The 24,585-nt window shown below is 43.2% G+C and overlaps 1 protein-coding gene and 1 pseudogene across 3 annotated transcripts in view; both read left to right on the top strand.

Annotated features, from left to right (window-relative positions):
- Positions 1 to 24,585, top strand: part of LAMB1 (laminin subunit beta 1) — a 79,634-nt gene that overhangs the window by 336 nt on the left and 54,713 nt on the right. Inside the window, exons 2-8 of one of the 3 annotated variants that reach the window (XM_003811210.5) lie at positions 123 to 245; positions 1,361 to 1,536; positions 4,606 to 4,741; positions 8,130 to 8,203; positions 16,615 to 16,803; positions 16,893 to 16,956; positions 22,157 to 22,359. In XM_003811210.5, coding sequence (XP_003811258.1) covers positions 209 to 245; positions 1,361 to 1,536; positions 4,606 to 4,741; positions 8,130 to 8,203; positions 16,615 to 16,803; positions 16,893 to 16,956; positions 22,157 to 22,359 — 879 coding nt within the window. In that variant the 5' untranslated portion in view covers positions 123 to 208. Of the gene's footprint in view, positions 1 to 41; positions 246 to 330; positions 1,148 to 1,360; positions 1,537 to 4,605; positions 4,742 to 8,129; positions 8,204 to 16,614; positions 16,804 to 16,892; positions 16,957 to 22,156; positions 22,360 to 24,585 lie in introns of those variants that run through there. The other 2 variants (XM_063606334.1, XM_055114819.2) reach the window with 2 other exon arrangements.
- Positions 3,116 to 3,307, top strand: LOC112440635 (small nucleolar RNA U3; annotated as a pseudogene).

Below are 24,585 nucleotides of genomic sequence, written 5' to 3'. Positions count from 1 at the left end.
GCTGCGCGATTTTTCCCCCTTTCCAGCCCACCCCCCGCTTCCGTGGGAGCGACAGGAAATGGAAGGGCGCCTCTTCTCTCTTTGAACATTTGCCTTTTTTCCCCTCCTTTCCACCTCTCCAGAAAGGAAGACGGGAAGAAAGGGCAGGCGGCTCGGCGGGCGTCTTCTCCACTCCTCTGCCGCGTCCCGGTGGCTGCAGGGAGCCAGCATGGGGCTTCTCCAGTTGCTAGCTTTCAGTTTCTTAGGTAATTCCGTGGAAACGGTGCGGGGAGGCGGATGGACTTGGGCATGGGGAAGGAAAACCCAAAAGCTGCTTGCTCACCTTCGTGGGATCCTGGGGGCTTGGGAGAGGGACTGGGTGGAAATGACGCCCCTGGGATTAAACGCCACCGCCCTTGCTTCGGTGGTGGCTGGAGACGGCGCACGCGGAGCGCCGCGGACCCGCATCCCCCGGGCTCTGCGCCCAAGCCCCGGCCCCTGCGGCCTCCCGCGGCCCCAGCTCAGGGTTTTGCACCCTTGGCCGGTTCACCCTGGGTTTCCCCACCGCAGAGGGCAGGTTCCCTGGGGTTGGCGGTGCTGACCGAGGAGGGCTGTCCAAAAATCCATTGCCCAGGAGAGTGCCTGAGCTGAGCGGAGGCTTCATTCTGGGAACAGATGGGGGCCATGTGGCTTTAATTAACCATCTCTGTTTGTCTCCGGATGGCACCAGAAACAGCAGGACCTGGCGCTTCCCTGGAATGGCGAAGCCTTGAAACCACTCCAGAGCCCCAGGGACTGTCCTTGGGCTCCCCTAGCTCCGGAAAGCGGCGTCCACCGCGAGCCCCGGCGCCTTGTCCCCAGCGAAGCGCCGGTGACCCTCGCGCGTGCACGCACACGCACTCTTGCGCCCCGAGCTCACAGATCTCCACGCGCACACTCACACCGACGATGCGCGGGCTGCCGCGTGCACGCGGGTTCACGTGCGTGGGTGTGTGGCGCTTTGGGGGTCAGCCTCCCTGCGCCGGGCTCCGGACACGTCGAAGTGGAGGGTCTACACATCCACCCTTTGTTGGGGGAGCTGCTCCCCGGGGCTGATCAGGGTGGGCGCGAGCGTCGGTGGGTTTCCCGGGAGGGAGGCTCTCGCTGCTGGACAGACCTGATGACGTGTGTGGGTTTCTTTCCGTGTCCTTCTCCTTTCGGAGTCCCTGCCTTCCCAGCCTCTCCTGCGCTCATCTCTCCATTGTCTTTTCTGTGCATTTTGCTTTCTTCCGAATGGACTGTCCTCTCTCCGCACCCACTCCCCCGCCCCCGCTTGTTCGTTTTGTTCGGGCTCCACTCCCTGCTTGTGTCCCCCCAACTCTGTTGCCTGTCCTTCCCGCAGCCCTGTGCAGAGCCCGAGTGCGCGCTCAGGAACCCGAGTTCAGCTACGGCTGCGCAGAAGGCAGCTGCTATCCCGCCACGGGCGACCTTCTCATCGGCCGAGCACAGAAGCTTTCGGTGACCTCGACGTGCGGGCTGCACAAGCCCGAACCCTACTGTATCGTCAGCCACTTGCAGGTGAGGGCTGAGAGCGGGGTTCGAGGCTCTGCTAGCGCCTCCTCCCGTCCAGACCTAAGGGGCAGGCCCTGGGGACTCCGCATCCTTCCAGCAATCCAGATAGGAAGCGCAGCCAGCCGGGGAGTCCCGGGATTAGGCTTGTAGCTCACCCTTTCGCCCCATCTCAGTTTGCACAGTTGCATCCGCCACACATTTCCTGCCGGCGCAGTGAGTATGGAAAGGCAGGACTGCCGACAGCCCTGGCTGCCCTGACCCAGAGCCTCCAAAAGGCCTGATTGTGTGTGTGTTTTTTAAATCTTTAGTTTTGGAAGTGTGCATTAAAGGTGATTTATCCTCTTTTTAAAACCCTTGGGTTTCCCCACCCCCCTCCACCGCATCTTCACTTGAGTAAAGAGGATTCCAGCACTGACAGGCGTCTTGCAAGGTGATTCCAATCACTGAACGAACCCTTTTTCCTCTCCTCATTTGGTGCTGTTCCCAACTAGATATCAGGATCAGATGCTAGCTTTTACGAAATGTCCTGGTTGCCATGGTACCCTGATACAGGAAGACCACAGTGAAATTTCAGGGTGTTACCTGTTTCTAAAAGAGGGCCCAAATTTTAGATTTCAGGGGTCATATTTATACAAAGTCAAAAGTAATTTTAAAAGAAGACACAAAGTGTAAAATATCCAGAATCAGAATACTTTTCCTTCATTTTTAAAAAGGAGGCTGGCCGGGAGCAAAATGGCTCATGCCTGTAATCCCAGCACTTAGGGAGGCTGAGGTGGGAGGATCACTGGAGCCCAAGTGTTCAAGACCAGCCTGGACAACGTAGACTCAGTCTCTACAAAAAATTTTTAAAACTTAGCTGGGCATGGTGGTCCACACCTGGGGTCCCAGCTGTCTGGGAGGCTGAGGTGGGAGGATCACTTGAGCCCAGTAGGTCGAGCCTGCAGTAAGCGATAATCAGTCCACTGCCTTCCAGCTTGATCAACAAAGGGAGACCCTGTCTCAAAAAATTTTTTTAAATAAAGGCTGATATTTCTGGCCTCTAACAAAAGCAGAAAGTATCAGTTTCACATTCGGGGCAAGTTCCAAGCTAATTGCTCAGAACGTGGTCAGCCCACCCACCTGTACAATTGCCCTTCAGAAGGAGGACAGAGTATTGTGTGTGGTTTGCACAGCAGATCCCTTAAAATGGAGTCGCTTTTACAAAGCAGAAAGCCCATTCTGGAGACCTGATAAATTAGACCAAAGGAATGTGGTAAAGTGGATTCCGTTCATTTGCTTCCAGGTTTATACAGAGATGTCTAGACTGCTTCCTCCTGATTAGAAGGGAGGCTGTAATTAAACTTTTTTAAACTTTTTTTTTTTTTTTTTTGAGTTCTGGTGATTGTTCTCCAGTACTAGTTTCCTTGACTACAAGTTATTGAAGGCAGTTGATGTTACTTTTCTAATATTAGCATTTAAATTTTACCTACAATATTATGCTAACACTTACTTGAGAGGCCAGGACATCCTGTAAATGAATCACCAGATTCTGAAATCAGCTTTGACCAAAATGAGAATCAGACTGTTTGTATTAAAAGCAACTGGAAAGACTATCCTCTCAGTGATGATTTCTATAGTTCGTTACTAGAGAAGTTTCTCTAAATGTGTAGAGAGCATCAGAAACCACAAAAAAGAGGTGCAGCGGTCTCTCCTGAGTGTGAAGCTGGCTCTTGGTATTGCTTCTTGGTTCTTCTCTTCCTTTGGGAGAGTAAGAGGAAGAGGATGCAGTCTTAGTAGTTTCCCTTAAAAAAAAAAAAAAAAGCAACTGGAGCCAGGCTCTCTGGTATATATGATTAGCCATGCATTTGTGAAGTGCTTTTCACAGATAGCAGGGCCTAAAGAAAGGGACTGGGCACATGCTTTTCTCAAACATCTAGTGGGCATCAAGATTGAGACAGGAAGCTTGTTTTATCCAGGCTCCTAATGCATCCCTGGCTTTGGGTGTCTGTTTTTTTAGACAGTACATCTTGCCAGTCTCCAAATCCTTTTGAGAAGAAGGTAATAACTAAATAAATACGATGTGAAATACAACGTAGAAGTACGGTCAGTTAATTGTGTCCTTATAAGAATATTACCCTTAAATGCTGTTTGTAACATACATGTGGGTCTCTATGTATTTCAGTCTTAGCCTCATTTTCAGACTTAAGAATAGTCTGCATTTCAGAAAATGTAGGTACAGAGCAAAGCTCCATGTGGAAAGAGAACTATTAAGCTCTGTTGTTTATGATTTGCTTTGGCGGAATGCACAGAAAGTAGATAACTCTCCTAACCCAACTGCCCAGGTGGCTCTGGCTCCCATTTTAGGAGAAAGAAAGTAAGAGAAATTCAAAGCTAACCTAAAACTTACAGTCTATCTTCATCCTAGTTCATGCCCATGTTGGGGTTCTTTGAACTGGCCCCAGATTATAGTGGGCCCAACATGGCGTGGTCCTCCCAACAGCCTGGTCCTCCCTTCCCCAGATATTCTGAGCAATTTGCAGGTTAGCCTGCATGCCACCACCATTGATTCACTGCTCGGGCAGGGTGGAAACGAAGAAATCTTGTTCTGTGGTTCCCAAAGCTTCTCTAAATACTTCTGCCTAATACTTGGTTTCTGCTTCATTTAGGTTTTAGAAAATCAGGCCAAGCGAACTGTATTTTTTTCTTTCATTTTTAGTTTGCTTTATGTCAGCAAAAATTCTCTAATATCTCCTCTGCATTTTATTGTAGAGTAAGCTTCTCTAGCTGTTTATTGAGATTAAGGTTTAAGCCTAGAAATTTGATTTTGGTTAAATTAATAGCTTGTGGAAACAATGCCCTCTTTTACTTTAGACCTTGAATTTGCAAGGAAGGAGGAAATTATTTTCAAGACTATTTTAGACTCAGCAAGTTAAAAGTGAAAGATGTGATACAAATCACCTAAGCAATTTTCACACAATTATTTTTCTTGAAGCTAATAGGTTGATTTTTGTATTAGGAGCTTCATGGGGTTTTTTTAATTAAAAATGTTTTTAATGAGATTGCTTTCTAGACTGATGAACTCAACTTTGTTTGCAGGAGGACAAAAAATGCTTCATATGCAATTCCCAAGATCCTTATCATGAGACCCTGAATCCTGACAGCCATCTCATTGAAAATGTGGTCACTACATTTGCTCCAAACCGCCTTAAGATTTGGTGGCAATCTGAAAATGGTATGTGGTTGGTGTGGGGACAAGTTCCATTGAGTGTGATTGATAACTTGGGTGGAGCTTACAGGTTCCTGGGTGTTTGTAATTATGATTCACTTCTCTGTCCTGTAATTATGGCCTCTGACAGATTGACTGCCTGGAGCACTAACTTCTCTTGGTAAAATCTTATCCTTCTTCCTGAAGCATGTATTTCCTATAAGAAAGCAGTCTTTCATGCTAGACCAAAGGAATATTTCATGGTCCTTATTCTGAGGGGCTTTTGGAGAGAATACTTGTGTGCCGGGGGCTGTCTGGGGACGGTATGGGTACTATCTCAGGCCCTTATTCTTCCACAAAACGTAACATCTTTCGTTTTGATCAATCCCAAAGGAAGGGGCAGAATCATAGCCCCCACTCCTCCCCCCACTGCCTTCCTTCATCTACAGAAAATGTCTTGATAGTAATAATAACACTATGAATAAGCAGCAAGATGTAATTTTTTCAAAGACTCTGTCAACATGGATATGACCCCAAGTCAAATGGTTCCTCCAGTGATTGCATGAATTACACCCTTTTTCCTGTCTTTGCTATTTGGGATTTGGTGTAATACATTCATCAAATATGATTTTACTGTTGCTGTGACATGAAGCCCAGATGAGTTTCACATTTATTTCAAACTCGAATGCTGAAATTTGGGGAATAAACGTAGAGTTATTGTGTTTGTTAATTAACAATGTACTGTTAGATCTTTAAAATAAATAAATAAATAAGTATCCTCAAAGAAGTGAACCTAACCCTGGCCGTTAAAAAGCCTGGAGACTACTAGATTTCTTTATTCTATGCCGTACACCTGGGCAGGCTTTGGATGCCGCTGCAGCCATCTATCATTCTGTAAAGACAAACACCCTTAATAGATTTCTTTGTCATTGACTGTTTGTTTATTTTTGAGGCAGAGTCTCCCTCTTTCACCTAGGCTGGAATGCAATGGCACAATCTCAGCTTACTGCAACCTCCACCTCCTGGGTTCAAGTGATTCTCCTGCCTCAGCCTCCTGAGTAGCTGGGATTACAGGCACATGTCACCACGCCCAGCTAATTTTTTGTATTTTTAGTAGAGGTGGGGTTTCACGGTGTTAGCCAGGGTGGTCTCAATCTCCTGACCTCGTGATCCACCCGCCTTGGCCTCCCAAAGTGCTGGGATTGCAGGTGTGAACCACCACGCCCAGCCATCGACTGTTAAATTGCAATATTTTCTAGACTATTGGTTTCTAAGGAGAGTTGGTTTGTTCATTGGTTGGCCTTGGCAATTCATTGGTTACAAACTTCACTGGGTCATCAGAAAGCATTTATCATTTAGAGCCATGTTCATTCTTACGGGGGCATATTTTGGTTGATACTTCAGTGTGAAAGAGAAGTTTCTGTAAATCTGCAGTGTACCCCGAGGACTTCTGAAACAGCAGCAAGCTTATTATGAACAAAAAGACTAGGAACATTTCCTGATCTCCCACATTCTTCTAGTGAAAGACAGTTTGAAGAAGATGCCTCAACATTAGGATCGAGACTGTCCCCATTTTAGTCAGCAGACAGTGAAACAGTTTATCATGTGCTGTAGTTCTAGAGGAAGGTTTTTCTTAGTTATGTCGAGTTAATCAACTTCTACAACTTTGAATCTCTGGGACAAAAGAGACCAGATGCCAGAAAGAAGAGATTTTCCAGTAGAGGGGCTTGAGTTCTCTGTCACTCTGTCACAAGAGATTAGATGAGATTAGACTGATGGAACTTAGTCTTTAGAAAGTCAGACTGATTGTTACTATACCCTATCATCTCTCTGTTGTCTGATCACAGTTTAAGAGTTTATGAATGTAATTTTATCTATTTTCTGTGTGTTTTGCACAAGTTGTGCTTATACATGGCAGGGCTAAATTATCAGTGTCCAGGCACAGAAACGAGCTTGGAATGTACGACTATTTTTACCCATCGTGATGATCTATTCCTAGGTCTGGCAGAAATCAAATACACTATAGAAGAATGACCTTGTTTCTTTTCTCTGTGGATTTTTCTTCCCATATAAAAAAAAGCCTGTAGTGCTTTATCAGGTTATAAATCTAAATGGAATGTGCTTTTGGTGCACACATTGCAGCATATGTTCTTAGGTTACAGAAATGGCACTAGTCTTGCTTTGCACTTTACATTATTTTGTTATCTCTTAATTTTGAACAAATATTGTAGGTTTTTAAAAGCCTGGAAGAGGAGAGATGTACAGTTGCCTAACATTTCACTCAAAAATAAATGCCCAGTGTAGTTCTGTAATATGGTTCTTTTTGATAATTTAGGTAAGATTAGTTAGTGTGAATATAATGTTTTTCTTTTAACATTCCGGCTAACTCATATCCGTTCCAGTGACCACTTTCCTCACCCCCCGCCCCCTCAATTGACTTGGCAATTTTCCAGCAAGAGAGTTTATTTCAAAAGGTCCTCCTGATTTCCTGAAAATACACCAGTCTGTGACATGATTCATTCTGACACATTCCTGTCTTTCCGCATTTAAGACTTCTTTTGCTCTCAGGATGGACCCCAAAAGCTCTCTCAAACACAAGAAGCGTGGAAAGCCTCCCTTGCTGAACAGGCAGGCTTGAGAGCTCTAGGGACTGGGGAGGAGGTGCTTTCCATCTCTGGAATTCCAGTGGCCTTTTTAACGTGTTTAAGTGAGACTGACTGACCCTCAGGGCAAGGGTGCAAAGGCTCATTTGTTTGTTCAGGCTTTCCCCTGAAAGAGAAGATGTTAGTATTTGTTCTGAGCCAGTTTATTTGACAGATTCTTTTTTTCTCTGGCGTTGTTTTTCATTGTGGAAATGCATCCAAAGGTTTCCCCATCAGGGATAGGTTTTTCTAAGTTGTGGTATAACTAACATATGTGGTAGACTCTTATTTATTTTCTTTGCTGCTGCATAGAGAAAAAGGAATATTTGTGTTTCTACTGGAGGAGGATTGTGTCCTTGTGCATCAGACTGCAAGCTGACCCCCTACTGTGCACAGGAAGTGCCCCTCCCTTTTTTCCTTTGAGAGCAGCTTGGCTTAGAGGGTTGGGAAGATGTTTCACTTCTGGCTAGGCAAAGGATGTCTTTCTTGACAGCAGCTAGAGGCACTCTGCCAGATGTCTTGTTCCAGTGAGCAGATTCAATCTGTTGAACTCCAGAATGATTTGTGGAAAACTAAAGAATCATTCGACTTGTGCTTTACCACCTAAATAAGCCCATGGGATTATTATTTAGTTTCAGCTTCAGCTTAAGGTAGAATGCGAGGATAATTTCTATGGGGAACATAAAAGTAATTTAAAAAATAGTCTCAACTATTCACAGATGTTTCTATTTACAGTTTCATTTATTGTTTTATTTTTTTTAAATCTCCTGTAGGTGTGGAAAATGTAACTATCCAACTGGATTTGGAAGCAGAATTCCATTTTACTCATCTCATAATGACTTTCAAGGTAAGAAATCCATAACTTTCTCACAAATGACACATGAGAGCACTGCATAATGTCCCCTTTCAAAATGGATGTCAGATGTGAGTTGACCTAAATGGGAACTTAAATATTATTGTTGCCATAAATTGGGGTAATTGAGCAGTTTTTAAAAGGAGCATGAATAACTGCATTTAACAAATACTCTATCTTTATGACAATAAGTAGAAAGAGCCTCTATTCTAAGGTAATTCAACTGTAAACTTTTAATTAGGTATCTTTTTATTTCCCCATAGAGTAAGGCAGTGTTGACCCTTTTCCAAACCACAATAAAACATCTGGAGAGTAAATCCCTGGTCCCTTGTGTTTATGTTTTAATACTGACTTTGGTAACTGGAAAGGAAGTGTGTTCTCTTTGGTTTTCAGAGTTTTGCAAAATTTGTGGGAACAGTTTTACAGTTCCTTAAGAAATGTGTAATGCCTTCTTAAATGTGGATTTTCTCATCATTTTTCTTTGAGAGATGTAAAATGACTCCAGAACTAGGGAATGTCTCTGTACAAAGTCCCTTTGTTTCTTCTTAAGCAGCTGCCTGGAAATGACAGGCTTCACATGGCTTAAAGTACACATTGGCTCACAGAAAACCCATAATTTAGTTATTGCTTCTCAGATTAAAAATCACTTTTGAATAGCTTTCAGTTGGAGTTGGGAACCTTATCTACACCGTCTCAGGATAGGAAAAGGTGCCAAGGATAGATTTACCATGTGGGCAAGTAGCCATGAAAGTCTCACTGTCTCTGCCACCAAAGTGGGAGGCCAAGGAGCTAGGGTGGGCGTGGGAGTCAGAATGCAACTAGGAGGGATGCTGGGCTGTGCCTCTGAGCCTTTATCCCCTTGCCCACTCCCCAGCAGCCTGCTGTTCCTGCTGGAGCAGGAAGGTGGGCACTGTGACTGTGACACCTGGTATTGAGAGTGGTGGGGAAGGTTTCACTAAATAAATTGTCAACTACTCCTTGTCACCAACCACTTGTCCCTTCATTGACCACACAATCTGGTGATTAAACTGGTGCTCATTGGCCTACAAGGATGTTACCTTTATGTTATGTGACACCTAAGAATACTCAAAATCATCTTTATTAATGTTTATGATCCTATTTTTTCCTTTGCAGAGGGCATCTGTTCATATACATGGATAGTTCTGAGTTCATCTAGATCAAAAATCCTTTAGGCACATGTTTTGTAGTTGAATACTCATTCAGGTGAATACAGTGGGAGAAAGATGAACTTACTTGTGTAGGCGCAGAAGGTAAAACGGGGGTGATGATTGAACTGAGACATGCAGAATGGCTACAAGTTGGGGCCAGGCGTGGTGGCTCACACCTGTAATCCCAGCACTTCGGGAGGCCAAGGCGGGCAGATCACTTGAGGTCAGGAGTACAAGACCAGCCTGGCCAATACGGTGAAACCCCGGCTCTACTAAAAATACAAAAATTAGCCAGGCGTGGTGGCACGCGCCTGTAGTCCCAGCTACTTGGGAGGCCGAGGCAGGAGAATCGTTTGAACCCTGCAGGCAAAGGTTGCGGTGAGCCGAGATCATGCCACTGCACTCCAGCCTGGGTGACAGGGTGAGACCCTGTCTCGAGAAAAAGAATAAGTACAAGTTATCACACTGGTTTATGAGAAAACAACTCATCCTTTGGGTCCTAGCTCCAGTGAGAAAAGCAACATCTATGGGGTTGGGTACATTGGGTGTGAATCCCTGCCTGCTCCTTCTTGGCATGTGTGGCCAGAGCTGTGACTTCCTCATTGGTAAATGGGAAGAGGAATAATACCTACATCATAGGACATAGGACAGAATGGTGATGTTCTCCTGTTCCCCTCTGTTTTTTGTTTTTTAAATACTGAGTCTTGCTCTGTTGCCCAGGCTGGAGTGCAGTGGTGCAATCTTGGCTCACTACACCCTCCGCCTCCTGGGTTTAAGCAATTCTCCTGCCTCAGCCTCCTGAGTAGCTGGAACTATAGGCACATGCCACCACGCCTGGCTAATTTTTGTATTTTTGGTAGAGGCAGGTTTCACCATGTTGGCCAGGCTGGTCTCGAACTCCTAACTGCAAGTGATCCTCCCACCTTGGCCTCCCAAAGTGCTGGGATTACAGTCATGCCTACCGCGCCTGGCCTGTTCCCTTCTGTTCTGGGAACTGGGATAATCTTGTTGCCCTGGCGGATAGTGGGAACCTGAAAGTCTTTATAAATGCAGATGCTTGGCATATAGTAATTGCTCTACAAATGTTTACTGAATGAAAGAATAAGTGGATAAATGAATTCAACCATCTTCTGTTTGTAAGAAACTACCCTACTTTAAGCCTTATGGGAAATTGTAAAGATAGCACAGTGACTGCCCTCCAGGAGCTTCCAGTCTTCCAGAGGAGAAAGATATACTTGCAAATAACTTACAGTATATGACAGAATGTGCTAATGACTACAACAGAAGTTCAGACAATCTTTGTTAGCCTGGAGGAGGGTGAGATTAATTTTAGCCTGGAATAAAGAAGAAACCTAGGACTGGGACTGCACTTGACCTGGGCCAGGAAGGGAGAGCAGGGATGTCAGTGGGAGGAGATGGAAGAAAGGCCATTCATGGCCAGAGGGAAACAGTCTGAGAGCAAGGCACTGGTGGTGGGACAGTGGGTCAGGATTTGCTCAGCAAGTGCTATGTAGATTTGCCTCAAGTTTGGGGTAGTGAGAGAAGGAAAGGAAAGGAAAGTAGAAAAGCAGATTAGATGCAAAGGACATTGACTCCTTGCTAGGGAGTGTGAACTTTATAAGAAATAGGGAGCCATTACAACTGATGAATCTTAGAAATTCTTTTTTTTTTTTTTTTTTTTTTTTTTGAGACGAAGTCTCGCTCTCTCCCAGGCTGGAGTGCAGTGGCGCGATCTCAGCTCACTGCAAGCTCCACCTCCCGGGTTCAAGCGATTCTTCTGCCTTAGCCTCCCGAGTAGCTAGGATTACGGGCATGTGCCATCATGCCCGGCTAATTTTTGTATTTTTAGTAGAGACAGGGTTTCACCATATTGGCCAGGCTGGTCTTGAACTCCTGACCTCATGATCTGCCCGCCTCGGCCTCACAAAGTGCTGGGATTACAGACGTGAGCTACCGCGCCCAGCCCAATCTTAGAAATTCTTTTAGTAATTTTTTTTTTTCTTTTGAGGATGGAGTTTCACTCTTGTTGCCCAGGATGGAGTGCAGTGGCATGATCTTGGCTCACTGCAGCCTCTGCCTCCTGGGTTCAAGCAGTTCTCCTGCCTCAGCCCCGCAAGTAGCTGGGATTACATGCATGTACCACCACACCCGGCTACTTTTGTATTTTTAGTAGAGACGGGGCTTCACCATGTTAGTCAGGCTGGTCTCAAACTCCTGACCTCAAGTGATCCACCTGCCTCTGCCTTCCAAAGTGCTGGGATTACAGGCATGAGCCACTGTGCTCAGCCTCTTTTTTGTATTTTTAATAAGAAATGAATGATCATTTCTTGCCAAAATTTGCCACTATGAGGTGATTGCAATAATTCCGTTGCAAAAACATTAACATTTAGTATGACTCTTTTTTACTATATTCTTGCAGTTAGTAACTGCTGCTATCATGTTATTTTGTGCTTTATTTTTGTTTATGCCAGTCTTAAAGATCCAGATTTCTGAATCTTTTAAAAAAAAAATTAATACCAAAAAAAAATTGGGAACCATTGACAAGAAAATGAGACCTGTGTTTCAGGAAAGTAGCCCAAGAGGAAATACAAAGCAAGGACTGGGATGGCGAGAATAAAGGGCGTGTTGGGAGGCTCTGTTGATGTCAGCATTGATGAAGCATTAATGGAGGGTTGCTGCTAATGCAAAAACTGGCTGTGATTCTTAAGTAGGAGGGAGCCTCTTCCTGCAACCCAGGAGTCCTGTAAGAATATCTTAGAAAGCTTTTTCAAATCCCATGTGTCCACTCACTGCCATACTCTGATACTCTCTGCTGTTAACTGCCTTTGAGGATCATTGCCAAGATGAGGCGCCCCTGTTTTCTAAGGGCAGTCATTTGGATACTTTAAAATCAAAAGCTGAACCATGAAGTGGAGAAAGATTAGAAGCAGAACAGTGGAAGGAAAGGGCTGAATCAAAAATTACTTAGGGCTGCTCTACTTATGGAGTAGCCATTCTTTTCTTCCTTTACTTTCTTAATAAACTTGCTTTCACTTAAAAAAAATTAGTTAGTCAAGTGAAATAACTAGGAAGATGGTGAAGCCACTAATAGTAGTGAAATCAGGAAGAGAACTGAGGTTGTTGATTTTTTTCCCACAAGTTTGCCATAGAGATGGCTAATTGCTAAGTGGATTTAGACTAGCAAAAGCTCATTTAGCGTGTACACAGTATGTTTTTCTATATTACTAGATGTTTCAAAACTCATAACTCTTGGCCAGGCATAGTGGCTCATGCCTGTAATCCCAACACTTGGGTGTGCTGAGGTGGGATGATCGCTTGAGCTTCAGGAGTTCAAGACCAGCCTGGACAGCATAGCAAGACCCTGTCTCTACAAAAAATTAAAAAATTAGCCAGGCGTGGTGGCACACGCCTGTAGTCCCAGCTACTCAGGAGGCTGAGGTTGGAGGATTGCTTGAGCCCGGGAGGTCAAGGCTGCAGTGAACTATGATTGTACTAGTGCACTCTAGCCTGGGCGACAGAGCAAGACTGTATCTCAGAAAAAAAAAAAAAAAAAAAAAAACACAAAAAACTCATAGGTCTTTTGTTTATTATAAATTTGGAGGCAACTGTGCAGCAATGGCAGGCCTGAGAAGGTTGATGACTAAGCAGAGAGTATGGAAAGGATTCTATTCGTTAGGTAAAATGTGTTGTTCCGGTTTCCAGCAGCTTCTTAACTCCACGGGAAATTGGATGACTCGTCAATGGTCCTTTGGGACTTAAAAGTTTCCAAAAGAGAGGGAGAAGGAAGCACAGCCAGAAACGGCTTTCACACTTTTTCTCTCTGTGCCCTTTTGGCACAGAGAAGTCCGATTAGACCTTCCCCTCTCTTCCTCTCCCCAAGCCTCCCAGCCAGGCTCTCATGGGGAGTTTGCCATGGTACGTGGCGCACATGGTTCAGTTAGTCCTTAGGGATTTTTCTCTCTTACTTTAAAATTCTTAGGCTGATATTCTCTTGAGTTGAATACGGTATCATTTTCTTATATTCCTGGGTAGGTGAAAAATAAACCTGAGCAGCTAGTGAGTGAATAAGTCAAAGAATCTGTCAAAATGTAATTGTCCATGTTCTTATCCTTGACATCTTTTATCAGAGAAAAAGCTCAGCAGGATTATTAAGGAGGGCTAGAGGAAGCCTAAGCATGTTTCTAGTTTTCACCATTAACCCTCACCCAAATTTCTGTCAAGCGTTGGTTTTAATTCGGAAGTGTCTTTATTTAGGTTCTGTTTTCTAGGTCAGCTGAAATTTCCTTTGATCTTTTTCCCTTGTAATCTGACTTCCAGTTCCCCAAAATGCATCACTGTGTTGGTTAGTGTCAAAACCTTTGCCTGTTTGCCTATTTTTCAGCGCTCTTTCTGCTTCATCTTTTACTTCCAGTTGACCCTGTTCACTACACCCTCCTATATCTCCCTCCTGCCTTGGTTTCAGAAGACTGCCTTTTTTTCTCTTTTCCCTCTGACACTCATTTTTCAGTCTTCTGTGCCTTCAGCCAGTGAGGGAGAAAGATAGGCATGGATTTGAATCTAAGCTCTGCCTGTAACTAGCAAGTCAGTGTCTCTGAGCCTCAATTTTCTCATTTGTCAGACAAATGTGTTGTGAGGGTGCCTTGGTTTCCTAGGGATGCCATAACAAAGTGTCACGGACTGGGTGGCTTAAACAACAGAAATGTATATTCTCACAGTTCCATAGGCTAGGAATCTCAGGGTAAGGTGTTGGCAGGGTTGGTTTCTGCTGAGGCCTCTCTCCTTGGTTCGGGATGGCTGTCTTCTCCCTGTGTCTTCACATGGTCTTCCCTCTGTGCATGTGTGTGTCCTCATCTGTTCTTATAAGGACACCAGTCATATATGATTACAGCCCACCCTCATGACCTCATTTAATCTTAATCACCTCTTTAAAGAGCCCATCTCCACATATAGTGACCTGAAGTATGGAGTTAGCTCTTCAACATATGAAACTTGCAGACACACAAATCAGCCCAAATTATAGAGAGTTAAAGTAAATAATGTAATGAGGGGTACTGGCACCACTCTGTTTTCCTTGTCTAGCCCCTGGTTGATACGTTTTTCTAGAGCACAGACTTAGGCTCTCTTTATCTTACCCATTCCTTTTTTCTTTTTTTTTGTTTGAGACATCATATACTTGGAGGTTTCAAATATGTGTGTGCAGTGACTCCCAAATTCATGTTTCAAGCTCCATTCTTGCAGCTGAGTGCCAGACCACTTTTTCCAAGTGTCTGATGGGTGTCTCCAAGTGGACATCACACATGTGACTAATTAGCCTACAACCAAATGCTTTCACGCCTCTTCCATGTTGTTGTCATTGGCAACACATCTACCTGGCTACCCAAGTTCAGGTGCCTGCATTTCTTTCCTCACCCTGCCTTTTCCACTACAATCTAATTGATCACCAAGTGTAATTCAATATAGTCTTCTGTCACTACATTTTCAGAGTGGTCAGTTCCATCCCTTTCTATCTACGTTGTAATTTCTCAGGTTAAAACCTTCATCTTTTTTCTTTCACTTGGTTTTCCTATGTTTTGTATCATCCATGTCCAGTAACTACCACAAGAGTTATTTTTCTAAAGTGCAATATGATCATTTCATTTGTCCACTTAAATTTTTTAGTGTTCTCTTTTCCTTGCAAAAAGGTAAGTCCCTTAGCATGGCAACTTCTTACCTGCCCCGACCAACCTCTTCTGCCACGTGCAGCCGCCTCCACCCACTGCCTGGAAAACACCTTGTTGCCCTTTTAAGATCCAGTTTGACCCAGGCGCGGGGGCTCACACTTGTAATCCCCTCACTTTGGGAGGCCAAGGCAGGTGGATCACCTGAGGTCAGGAGTTCTAAACCAGCCTGGCCAACATGGTGAAACCCCATCTCTACTAAAAAATAGAAAAATTAGCCAGGCGTGGTGGTGCGTGTTTGTTATCCCAGCTACTCGGGAGGCTGAGACAGAAAAATTGTTTGAACCCAGGAGGTGGAGGATGCATTGAACTGAGATCGTGCCACTGCACTCCAGCCTGGGCCCACAGCGAGACTCTGCCTCAAAAAAAGATCCAATTTGATGCCTTCTTCTCTGTGAAGTATTCCTAGCTTTTTTTTTCTTGGCAGTAAAATATCCATAACAGAAAGTTTACCATTTTAACCATTTTTAAGTGTATAATTCAATGGTGTTAGGTATAGTCACAATGTTGAGCAACCACTGAGACTGTCTATTTCCAGAACTTTTTCATCACCCCAAACAGAAATTCTGTGGCCACTGCCCCTCTGCCCAGCCCCTGGTAACTGCTAATCAACTTTGTGTCTCTGTCTACTTAACCAATTCTAGGTATTTCATACAAGTGGAATCACACAATATTTGTCCTTTTGTGTGGCTTATTTCACTTAGCATAATGCTTTCAAGGTTCATCCATGTTGTAGCATGTATTGGCATTTCATTCCTCTATATGGCTGAGTAATATTTCACAGCATGTATATATCATATTTTGTTTATCTTCATCAGTTGATGGGTACATGGGTTGTTCCCGCCTTCTGGCTATTGTGAATAATACTGCTGTGGTGAACATTCATGTACAAGCGTCTGTTTGAGTTCCTGTTTTCAATTCTTCTGGGTATATACCTAATAATGTGGAATTGCTCGATTTTCCAGCTTCTTGAGTTATTAATTTCTTCCTCTTGCTTTTCCAAAGCACATTGCATGCAACCCTACTATGGTGTTTGACATAGCATATTGCAAATTATTGACACCCATATCTGCACCTCATTGGACTGTGTATAACATATACAACATATAGTCCACTGGCTGATACTAAGGAGGTAGTCATACATTTATTGAATGATTAAATGAACGAATGAAGGAACAAGCACTCAAACTTGCCACTCATATTACAGTGGACATGGTGACTAAATATACGAAAGTGTGTTTGCTATTTAGGCCTGTTTATAATCAGCTTCTAAAGAGAAACAGTTTACTTATCCAGTAGGGTGGGGGAAAGTATACATTTTAGAGGCTAGACACTTTCCTTGCAAGAAGAGTCTCCGTGGAACAGCTTGAATTATTTGAAATCCAGCCACAGTCTGAAATACAAACCATATGCAGTTCAAGTTTGTGGCATGCAGTTGAGTGACATTTTTACCTGAGATTAAAAAAAGTACAGACTACCAATAAAAAACATCAAATGAGATTTTTGCTCCTGCCTTTAGACATTCCGTCCAGCTGCTATGCTGATAGAACGATCGTCCGACTTTGGGAAAACCTGGGGTGTGTATAGATACTTCGCCTATGACTGCGAGGCCTCGTTTCCAGGCATTTCAACTGGCCCCATGAAAAAAGTCGATGACATAATTTGTGATTCCCGATATTCTGACATTGAACCCTCAACTGAAGGAGAGGTTTGTTTGCTTCTGTGTTTTACATTCTACTTGCAAATCTACTTTTTGATTATTGCAGAAGTACCAATTACTCTTGTTTCCATTTTTAGGTGATATTTCGTGCTTTAGATCCTGCTTTCAAAATAGAAGATCCTTATAGCCCAAGGATACAGAGTAAGTTCATTTTCAAACAAAAGTGTTTTTTGTTAGTTTGTTTGTTTTGTTTTGTTTTTTGAGACAGAGTTCCGCTCTTGTTGCCCAGGCTGGAGTGCAATGGTGCGATCTCTGCTCATTGCAACCTCCGCCTCCCGGGTTCAAGCGATTCTCCTGCTTCAGCCTCCTAAGTAGCTGGAATTACAGGTATGTGCCACCACGCCCAGCTAATTTTGTATTTTTAGTAGAGACGGGGTTTCTCCATGTTGGTCAGGCTAGTCTTGAACTCCCAACCTCAGGTGATCTGCTCACCTCAGCCTCCCAAAGTGCTGGGATTACAGGCATGAGCCACCACGCTTGACCCAAATAAAATTTTTTGTTTGTTTGTTTTGTTTTGTTTTGTTTTTTTGAGATGGAGTTTCACTCTTATTGCCCAGGCTGGAGTGCAGTGGCGCGATCTAGGCTCACTGCAACCTCTGCCTCCCAGGTTCAAGTGATTCTTCTGCCTCAGCCTCCCGAGTAGCTGGGATTACAGGTGCCCGCCACCATGCCCAGCTAGTTTATTTTTGTATTTTTAGTAGAGACGGGGTTTCACCATGTTGGCCAGGCTGGGTCTCGAACTCCTGACCTCAGGTGATCCACCCGCCTCAGCCTCCCAAAGTGCTGGGATTACAGGCGTGAACCAGCGCGCCTGGCCCAAATAAAAGTTTTGATGGTAAACAGCAACCATGGAATAAGTCTTACTCAGAATCTAAATATTCAGTGCTAAATCTACCTTTTTCATTTTCCTTCTTTCTCTGTGTTACCTGACCAGAGGGTCTTGAAATTAGCAATAATTACTCTCCACTGATAGGGAATACATTTACATCTGATATAAGATGTAAATACAATACATCCAATATACGATTGATAGGTTATCAAGTAATTGTGTTGATCATAATACCTTATTTTATTGCTCAGTATATTAGGGTATATATTGGGCTTTTGTATCAAAGAGTCCTCCCAAATCTAGTTGTTCAAATAAGGTGAAAGTTTCTTTCTCTCTTACAAAACCCACCAAAGAGTTTTCTAGAGAAGAAGTGTAGCTCAATTGCCATAATTAAGCTTACCAGATAAAATACAGGATGATGCCCAGTTACATTTGCAAATAAATAATTCTTTTTTTTAGCATAACTATATCCCATATATCCCGTATAATATTTGTGACTAGTACAAGTGTGTCTCATGCAATATTTGTGGTTGGTATAACCATGTCCCATGTGATATTTGAGACATACTTTATCCTAAAAAATGATTGTTTATCTGCAATTCAAATTTAACTGAGTGTCATTTATATTTACTTGTTAAATCTGGCAACCCTAGTTATAAGGCCATCCATGTTTCCAGGTTTATTCACATGGTTAGAGTTAGACCACCACCACTATGTCCTCACCTCAACTCGGGAGAAGAGGGAAGACGAGGCAAGCAAATTCCATTTAAAGATGAGACATGGGCCAGGCGTGGAGGCTCACTCCGTAATCCCCAGCACTTTGGGAGGTCAAGGCAGGCGGATCACTTGAGGTCAGGAATTTGAGACTAGCCTGGCCAACATGGTAAAACCTTGTCTCTACTAAAAAATATAAAAATTAGCTGACATGGTGGCACATGCCTGTAATCCCAGCTACTCAGGAGGCTGAGGCAGGAGAATCGCTTGAACCCAGGAGGTGGAGGTTGCAGGGAGCCAAGATCGTGCCACTGCACTCCAGCCTGGGTGACAGAGCAAGACTCTGTCTCAAAAAACAAAAAAATGAGATGTGGAAGTTGCACACGTCACTTCTGCTCACATCTCATCGGCCAGAATTAGTCACGTGGCTATACTGCAGGAGACACTGGGAAACATCTCTAGGTGTTTCATGTGCTCTACTAACACTCTTGGCGAGGGCTCTTACTGTCAAAGGAACAAGGGAAGAAAGAATACTGAAGAGAAATCAGAAGTCTCTGCCATTCTCAATATACTCAATAAAATGAGGGTTGCATTTCCGTTTAATAGAAAAATAAGCTGAAGCTTATAGAGTTGGATGTTATTACGTAAAGTGATATGGCTATTAAATGGCAGTCAGATCTTGAATCCATATGTTACGGTGCTCAGTTCAGAGCTCTTTACCACATTCAACAACTGCTCTTATTACACAATTACATTTTAATCTTCTTGGGAGGCATGTATGGTAATTAAAAGAATGGGCTCACTGGGCGCGGTGGCTCACGCCTGTAATCCCAGCACTTTGGGAGGCCTAGGCGGGTGGATCATGAGGTCAGGAGTTTGAGACCATCCTGACCAACATGGTGAAACCCCGTCTCTACTAAAAATAGAAAAGTTAGCCAGGTGTGGTGGTGCGTGCCTGTCACTTGAACCCGGGAGGCAGAGGTTGCAGTGAGCTGAGATCACACCATTGCACTCCAGCCTGGGTGACAGAGCGAGACTCTGTCTCAAAAAAAAAAAAAAAAAAGGGCTTTGGAGTCACAAAGTCCTAGATTTAAATGTGTTCATAAATCATAAATGTGTTCAGTACATCAAAGCTGTTGCTACATTTGTTGCTGTTGATGTTGCAGTCACCATCGGCTTTGGTTTGGGTTTTGCACAGGACTAGTCCCAAATGTTGGAATGAAAGGTGAGCCTGCCTCTCCTGCTACTAAGGTGCAACCAGTTGAGTAGAGGCGGGGCTGATTCTTGCTGATCTTTCCCAGCTGCACAAGGCCCTATTTTTAACCAAGGCCCCAAAAAACTTCCAAGCTTGAAGCATGGAAGAGTGGAGTGGAAGAAGTCCAGGGAATATTGCCAGAAAAATGCTGCTTCCCCATTTAAATTAATTTTACATGTGGCCCAGCCTGTCTCTGGTCTGTAATTTACTCATTCATTCTCTTGTAAAACAAATATTTAATAGATGTGTCCAGCTCTGCGCCAATTTCTGAGTGAGCCGTGAGGCCTTTCCTGCATGTCTCAAAATGCAGTTGTGAAAAATGTCCACAAGGGCTCTGGGACAGACACCCCCTAAGTCCCTAAAAGGACTCAACCATCTGCTCCCTTTAAGGTGAAATTTGTGGGACTTGGAGGATGTGTTGTCTTTATAATTTTGATTCTTTTGTCTTTTGTGGTTAAATGGCATCGGAGAATCTTTTTCTATGTTATGGAAGCATGCATGTTAGCTGATCATGCATTTGATTTACTTTGTAATCAAAGGAGCAATATCTCTTTAGTTGTCTATTGTTGAGACCTGAGACTCACTTCAAAAGTGATTTGCCACTTAGAATAGCAGTCAAGATGAGGCTCGCTTGTTAAATATGGCAGGAGAGAGTGGGGGGAGCATATTTGCTCTACTGAGGGGTTTCCACAAAGGTCAGTTCAAGGGTTTCTAAATACTCCAGCTGCTCTTCAAGTTTGTTGTTTGGCCTCTTGTCAATAGGCGCTTGTGCTCATTTTGTGCAGGAGGATTTGTGCAGGAGAAAATGTTGGCGTTCATAACTGCCATTCAGTTGGGGAGTACCACGGTTTCTCTGTTTAGTTTTTGATTTTACAAAGAACCTAAGTTTAACACATGGACTTTTCCTTTCTACCCACAGCCATTTCTATAGCTTCATTGTAAGCTATGCATGTATTAAAAGCATTTGAAATTGTATTTGGGCTGTGAAAATATCTGAGGTACTGGGCCACTACCCTGTTGTCTTATGTTGTAATTTATAAGAATGCACAGACATAAATGACAGTAAACAACCATTTCAGGCTACAGAGCTTGAGAGTGCAGACAGATGAATCAATCTCTGGGGATCCAGTTCAGCATGAAGAACTTGGTAACTCACGAAAACCCTGTGGAGAAGGTTGAATGGCTCTTCGTTTGTCTAGTTACTATAGAATGAATTGGTAGCCTAGTGTTTATAATAAGCAGAAGTCTGCAGACCTAGGAAGAAGAGGGAAAGATAAAATTGATTTAGAGGTAACTTGTATTTGAGAAAAAATAATTTGCCCCACATCCTAATACTAAGCTTATTTATGCTTATGTCACTATATAATATTGAGAAACGTGGAAACGTTTTGTAAAACTGGGACAAAAAAGTTGGGGACCAAAATGTTGCTTAAAAACTTGAAATGTTCTCTCCTTAGGTTGTAGTTATTCTATAGCGTTAACACTATTTTGGTAACTTGGATGTCATTTAAGTGGTGGGAAATTTCAAATTTTCCCTTCCAAAAATAGAGACAAAAATGTTTCTAACTATCTTATAATAACAATGAGAACTGGAGTGCTTTGATAAATCTTTTCCTACCTGAATGGAATTTTCTCATGTTGAAACTGACACTAATTGCTGTGGGAAGCAGATGGCATTGTGCTACTTCAAATTACTGTCTGCCCGCAGCTTCCAGCAGTCATGCAGCTGCATTCTTATAATTTCTCCACTTTCACACTTCTTCCTGAATAGCTGTTCTGCAAACAGACCCATCACAGAATAGATACTCTTTTTTGTTGTCGTTCAGGCAACTCTCCTGCCTCAACCTCCAGAGTAACTGGGATTACGGATGCCTGCCACCACACCTGGCTAATTTTTTTTTTTTTTTTTTTAACAGTTTTGCTCTTGTCGTCCAGGCTGGAGTGCAATGGCACAATCTCGGCTCACTGCAACCTCCGCCTCCCAGGTTCAAGCGATTCTCCTGCCTCAGTCTCCCTAGTAGCTGGGATTACAGGCGGATGCCATGATGCCCAGCTAATTTTTGTATTTTTAGTAGAGATGGGGTTTCACCATGTTGGTCAAGGCTGGTTTTGAACTCCTGACCTCAGGTGATCCGCCCACCTCGGCCTCCCAAAATGCTGGGAATACAGGTGTGAGCCACCGCACCCGGTCTAATTTTTGTATTTTTGTAGAGATGGGGTTTTGCCGTGTTGGCCAGGCAGGTCTCGAACTCCTGACCTCAAGTGATCTGCCCGCCTTGGCCTCCCAAAGTGCTGGAATTACAGGTGTGAGCTACCACACCTGGCCGACATTCCTATGAAACTGATGAGAGGGCAGTAACCTTTCCTCTTTCCAGTCATGTTATGTTAGGCTTCACTATTGGAGTCATCTAGATCATACAAGAGGGGGGACTTAAGCTATTTTCATGTGTCATGCCTTTCTCTAAAAAGAAATGATGCAAGGAAAAAAAAAAAACTTCTCGCTTGTCTGATCAGACTTTTCATCTTCTTGATGACCTTCCTAGATTTATTAAAAATTACCAACTTGAGAATCAAGTTTGTGAAACTGCATACTTTGGGAGATAACCTTCTGGATTCCAGGATGGAAATCAGAGAAAAGTATTATTATGCAGTTTATGATATGGTGGTTCGAGGAAATTGCTTCTGCTATGGTCATGCCAGCGAATGTGCCCCTGTGGATGGATTCAATGAAGAAGTGGAAGGAATGGTAAGTAAGCCCTCTGTGCACCTTTCTCCTTTATGTGGCTGGTAATAAAATGCAAAGTGAAGCTAGTCTTACCTTAAGCCTTTTACATTTTCTGGGGGTTTTAGTTTTACAGAGTTACATTTAGCCCTTTGCACCACACAGGTAGCTGATTGTTGATTTTCTCTTTGAAGAGTTTCTTGGACACGGAGAATGTACAGACTACTCATTTCATAGACGATGAATTTTTGGAATTTGTTGCTTCAGGCTATTGCTGAAGTAGATATTTTAGTCAACAAGGATTAAAAAGTTGTCTAAATAACAATTGAGTCTGCCTTTACATAGGGAAGATTAAAAACCGCAGTTATGCTAGAAGGCATAAATTGATCTCAACTCAAAGAAATGGATTTTTTTTTTCTTTCTTGAGACAGAGTCTTGCTGTGTTGCCCAGACTGGAGTGCAGTGGTGCAATTTCAGCTCACTGCACCATCCGCATCCTGGGTTCAAACAATTCTTGTGCCTCAGCCTCCCAAATACCTGGGATTACAGGCCCACACCACCATGTCTGGCTAATTTTTGTGTTTTTAGTAGAGATGCGGTTTCACCATGTTGGCTAGGCTGATCTCAAACTCCTGACCTCAAGTGATCCACACACCTCAGCCTCCCAAGTAGCTGGGATTACAGGCATGCGCCACCGTATCTGGCTAATTTTGTATTTTTAGTAGAGACAGGGCTTCTCCATATTGGTCAGGCTGATCTCAAACTCCTGACCTCAAGTGATCCACACGCATCTGCCTCCCAAAGTGCTGGAATTATAGGCGTGAGCCAATGCGCCCTGCCCACGGCTGGAAAATTTTAACCCACACCTGCGGGATATCATTTTAGGGATCAAATGGAGTTGGTTTCTTTCTATCTTTTCCTCCTAATTCCATTCTTTTCCCACTTTTATGCCACGTTTGCAACTTATGTACATTTTGAAATTTGGGATTTGGGTGATTTGCCAAATGGATAGATGTGTTTAAAGTATTCTGTTAGTATCTAGGAGAATTCTTACAGACCTAGAGGATTTTAAGGCCAGATAGGACTTATGAGATCACCTAGACCAACTATTGGTGATAGAGCCCAAGGATTAAGTAATTTACTAGAGAGCCCTAAGTAAATGAGCAGCAGGTGGAAGCTCAAGCCTCTCCTCACTCAGCCCCAGGGTTCCTTCCCCTAAGCTGTGGCCTCCCCTCATGAAGGCTGTGCTTATGTGCTGTTGCCTTTTCAAAGATTGTTAGTCCTTAGAAGGTACAGGATTGAGTGTATTCAGCCCTTTAAAAACTTCTGCCTTCCCTTTACTCCAGTTAGAACTTTTGTTGCACAACAGAAGTTGAATTTTTGACGGAGCCTGAAGGGGAGGGAGGTATTTCTCTAATCTTATTGGTCCATCTTTCAGAGAATGCTAGGTAGATTATGTTCCCTTTACAGCATAACAAATCAGCTGTGTGGCTAATGTCCTGTTACTATCATGGGTCTCACAGCATGTGCTGTTGATTCAGGCCCGGTAGGGTCTTATGGTTTGTGCTTTGGAACTGGTTTTCAGTTTATGTAAAACCACCTGGTAATAACAGGACTTTAGTCTTCTGCTAACTGCATTCCCACCAAGGTGGGTCCAGGAGGGACCTGTCTGTCCTGTTCCTGAATTCCATTCTGTAGAAACTCTTGTTAAGGTGAGATGCCCATATACATGCATATTTAGTGGACCAAAAGGCCGTAATTCATTTATCATTTATATGCCTCAAGGGTCGTAAGTGTGCCTTACAGTGACACAAGGCAAAATCATACATCATGGGCCTTTCATCAGGCAAATTAATATATTTCTTTTTTGAGATCTTATATTTCCTTACATAAAAGGAAAACATAAATGTAAATGTGATAAATGATTAATTTTTAAAATTTTACTGTCATTGAAAGAAAAATTTAAGTGCTATGCCTGAAGTAAAAAAAACTAAAATAAGCTAGCTAACAAAAACCTTTTTAAAAAAATGGTGATTTGGCTAAGTGGTAAATCGTGCAGTAATATAAATTGGTTTCCAGGTGGTATGTATGCATTTAGTTCTACATTATAACTTTTGTAGATTTCTATTACTATAGGTTTTCTTTAAAAAATCTTAAGTAACTAGTTTTTTTTTTTTAATTTTAAGTAATTTTCTTCATCTGGGTTCTTTTCATAGATACTCAGTAAAATATTTCTTGTGCATCCACTAT

The sequence above is a fragment of the Pan paniscus genome, chromosome 6, assembly GCF_029289425.2.
Source record: "Pan paniscus chromosome 6, NHGRI_mPanPan1-v2.0_pri, whole genome shotgun sequence".
Classification (NCBI taxonomy): domain Eukaryota; kingdom Metazoa; phylum Chordata; class Mammalia; order Primates; family Hominidae; genus Pan; species Pan paniscus.
The sequence above is the reverse complement of the archived record's forward strand: the minus strand, read 5'-3'. Positions and strand labels throughout refer to the sequence as shown.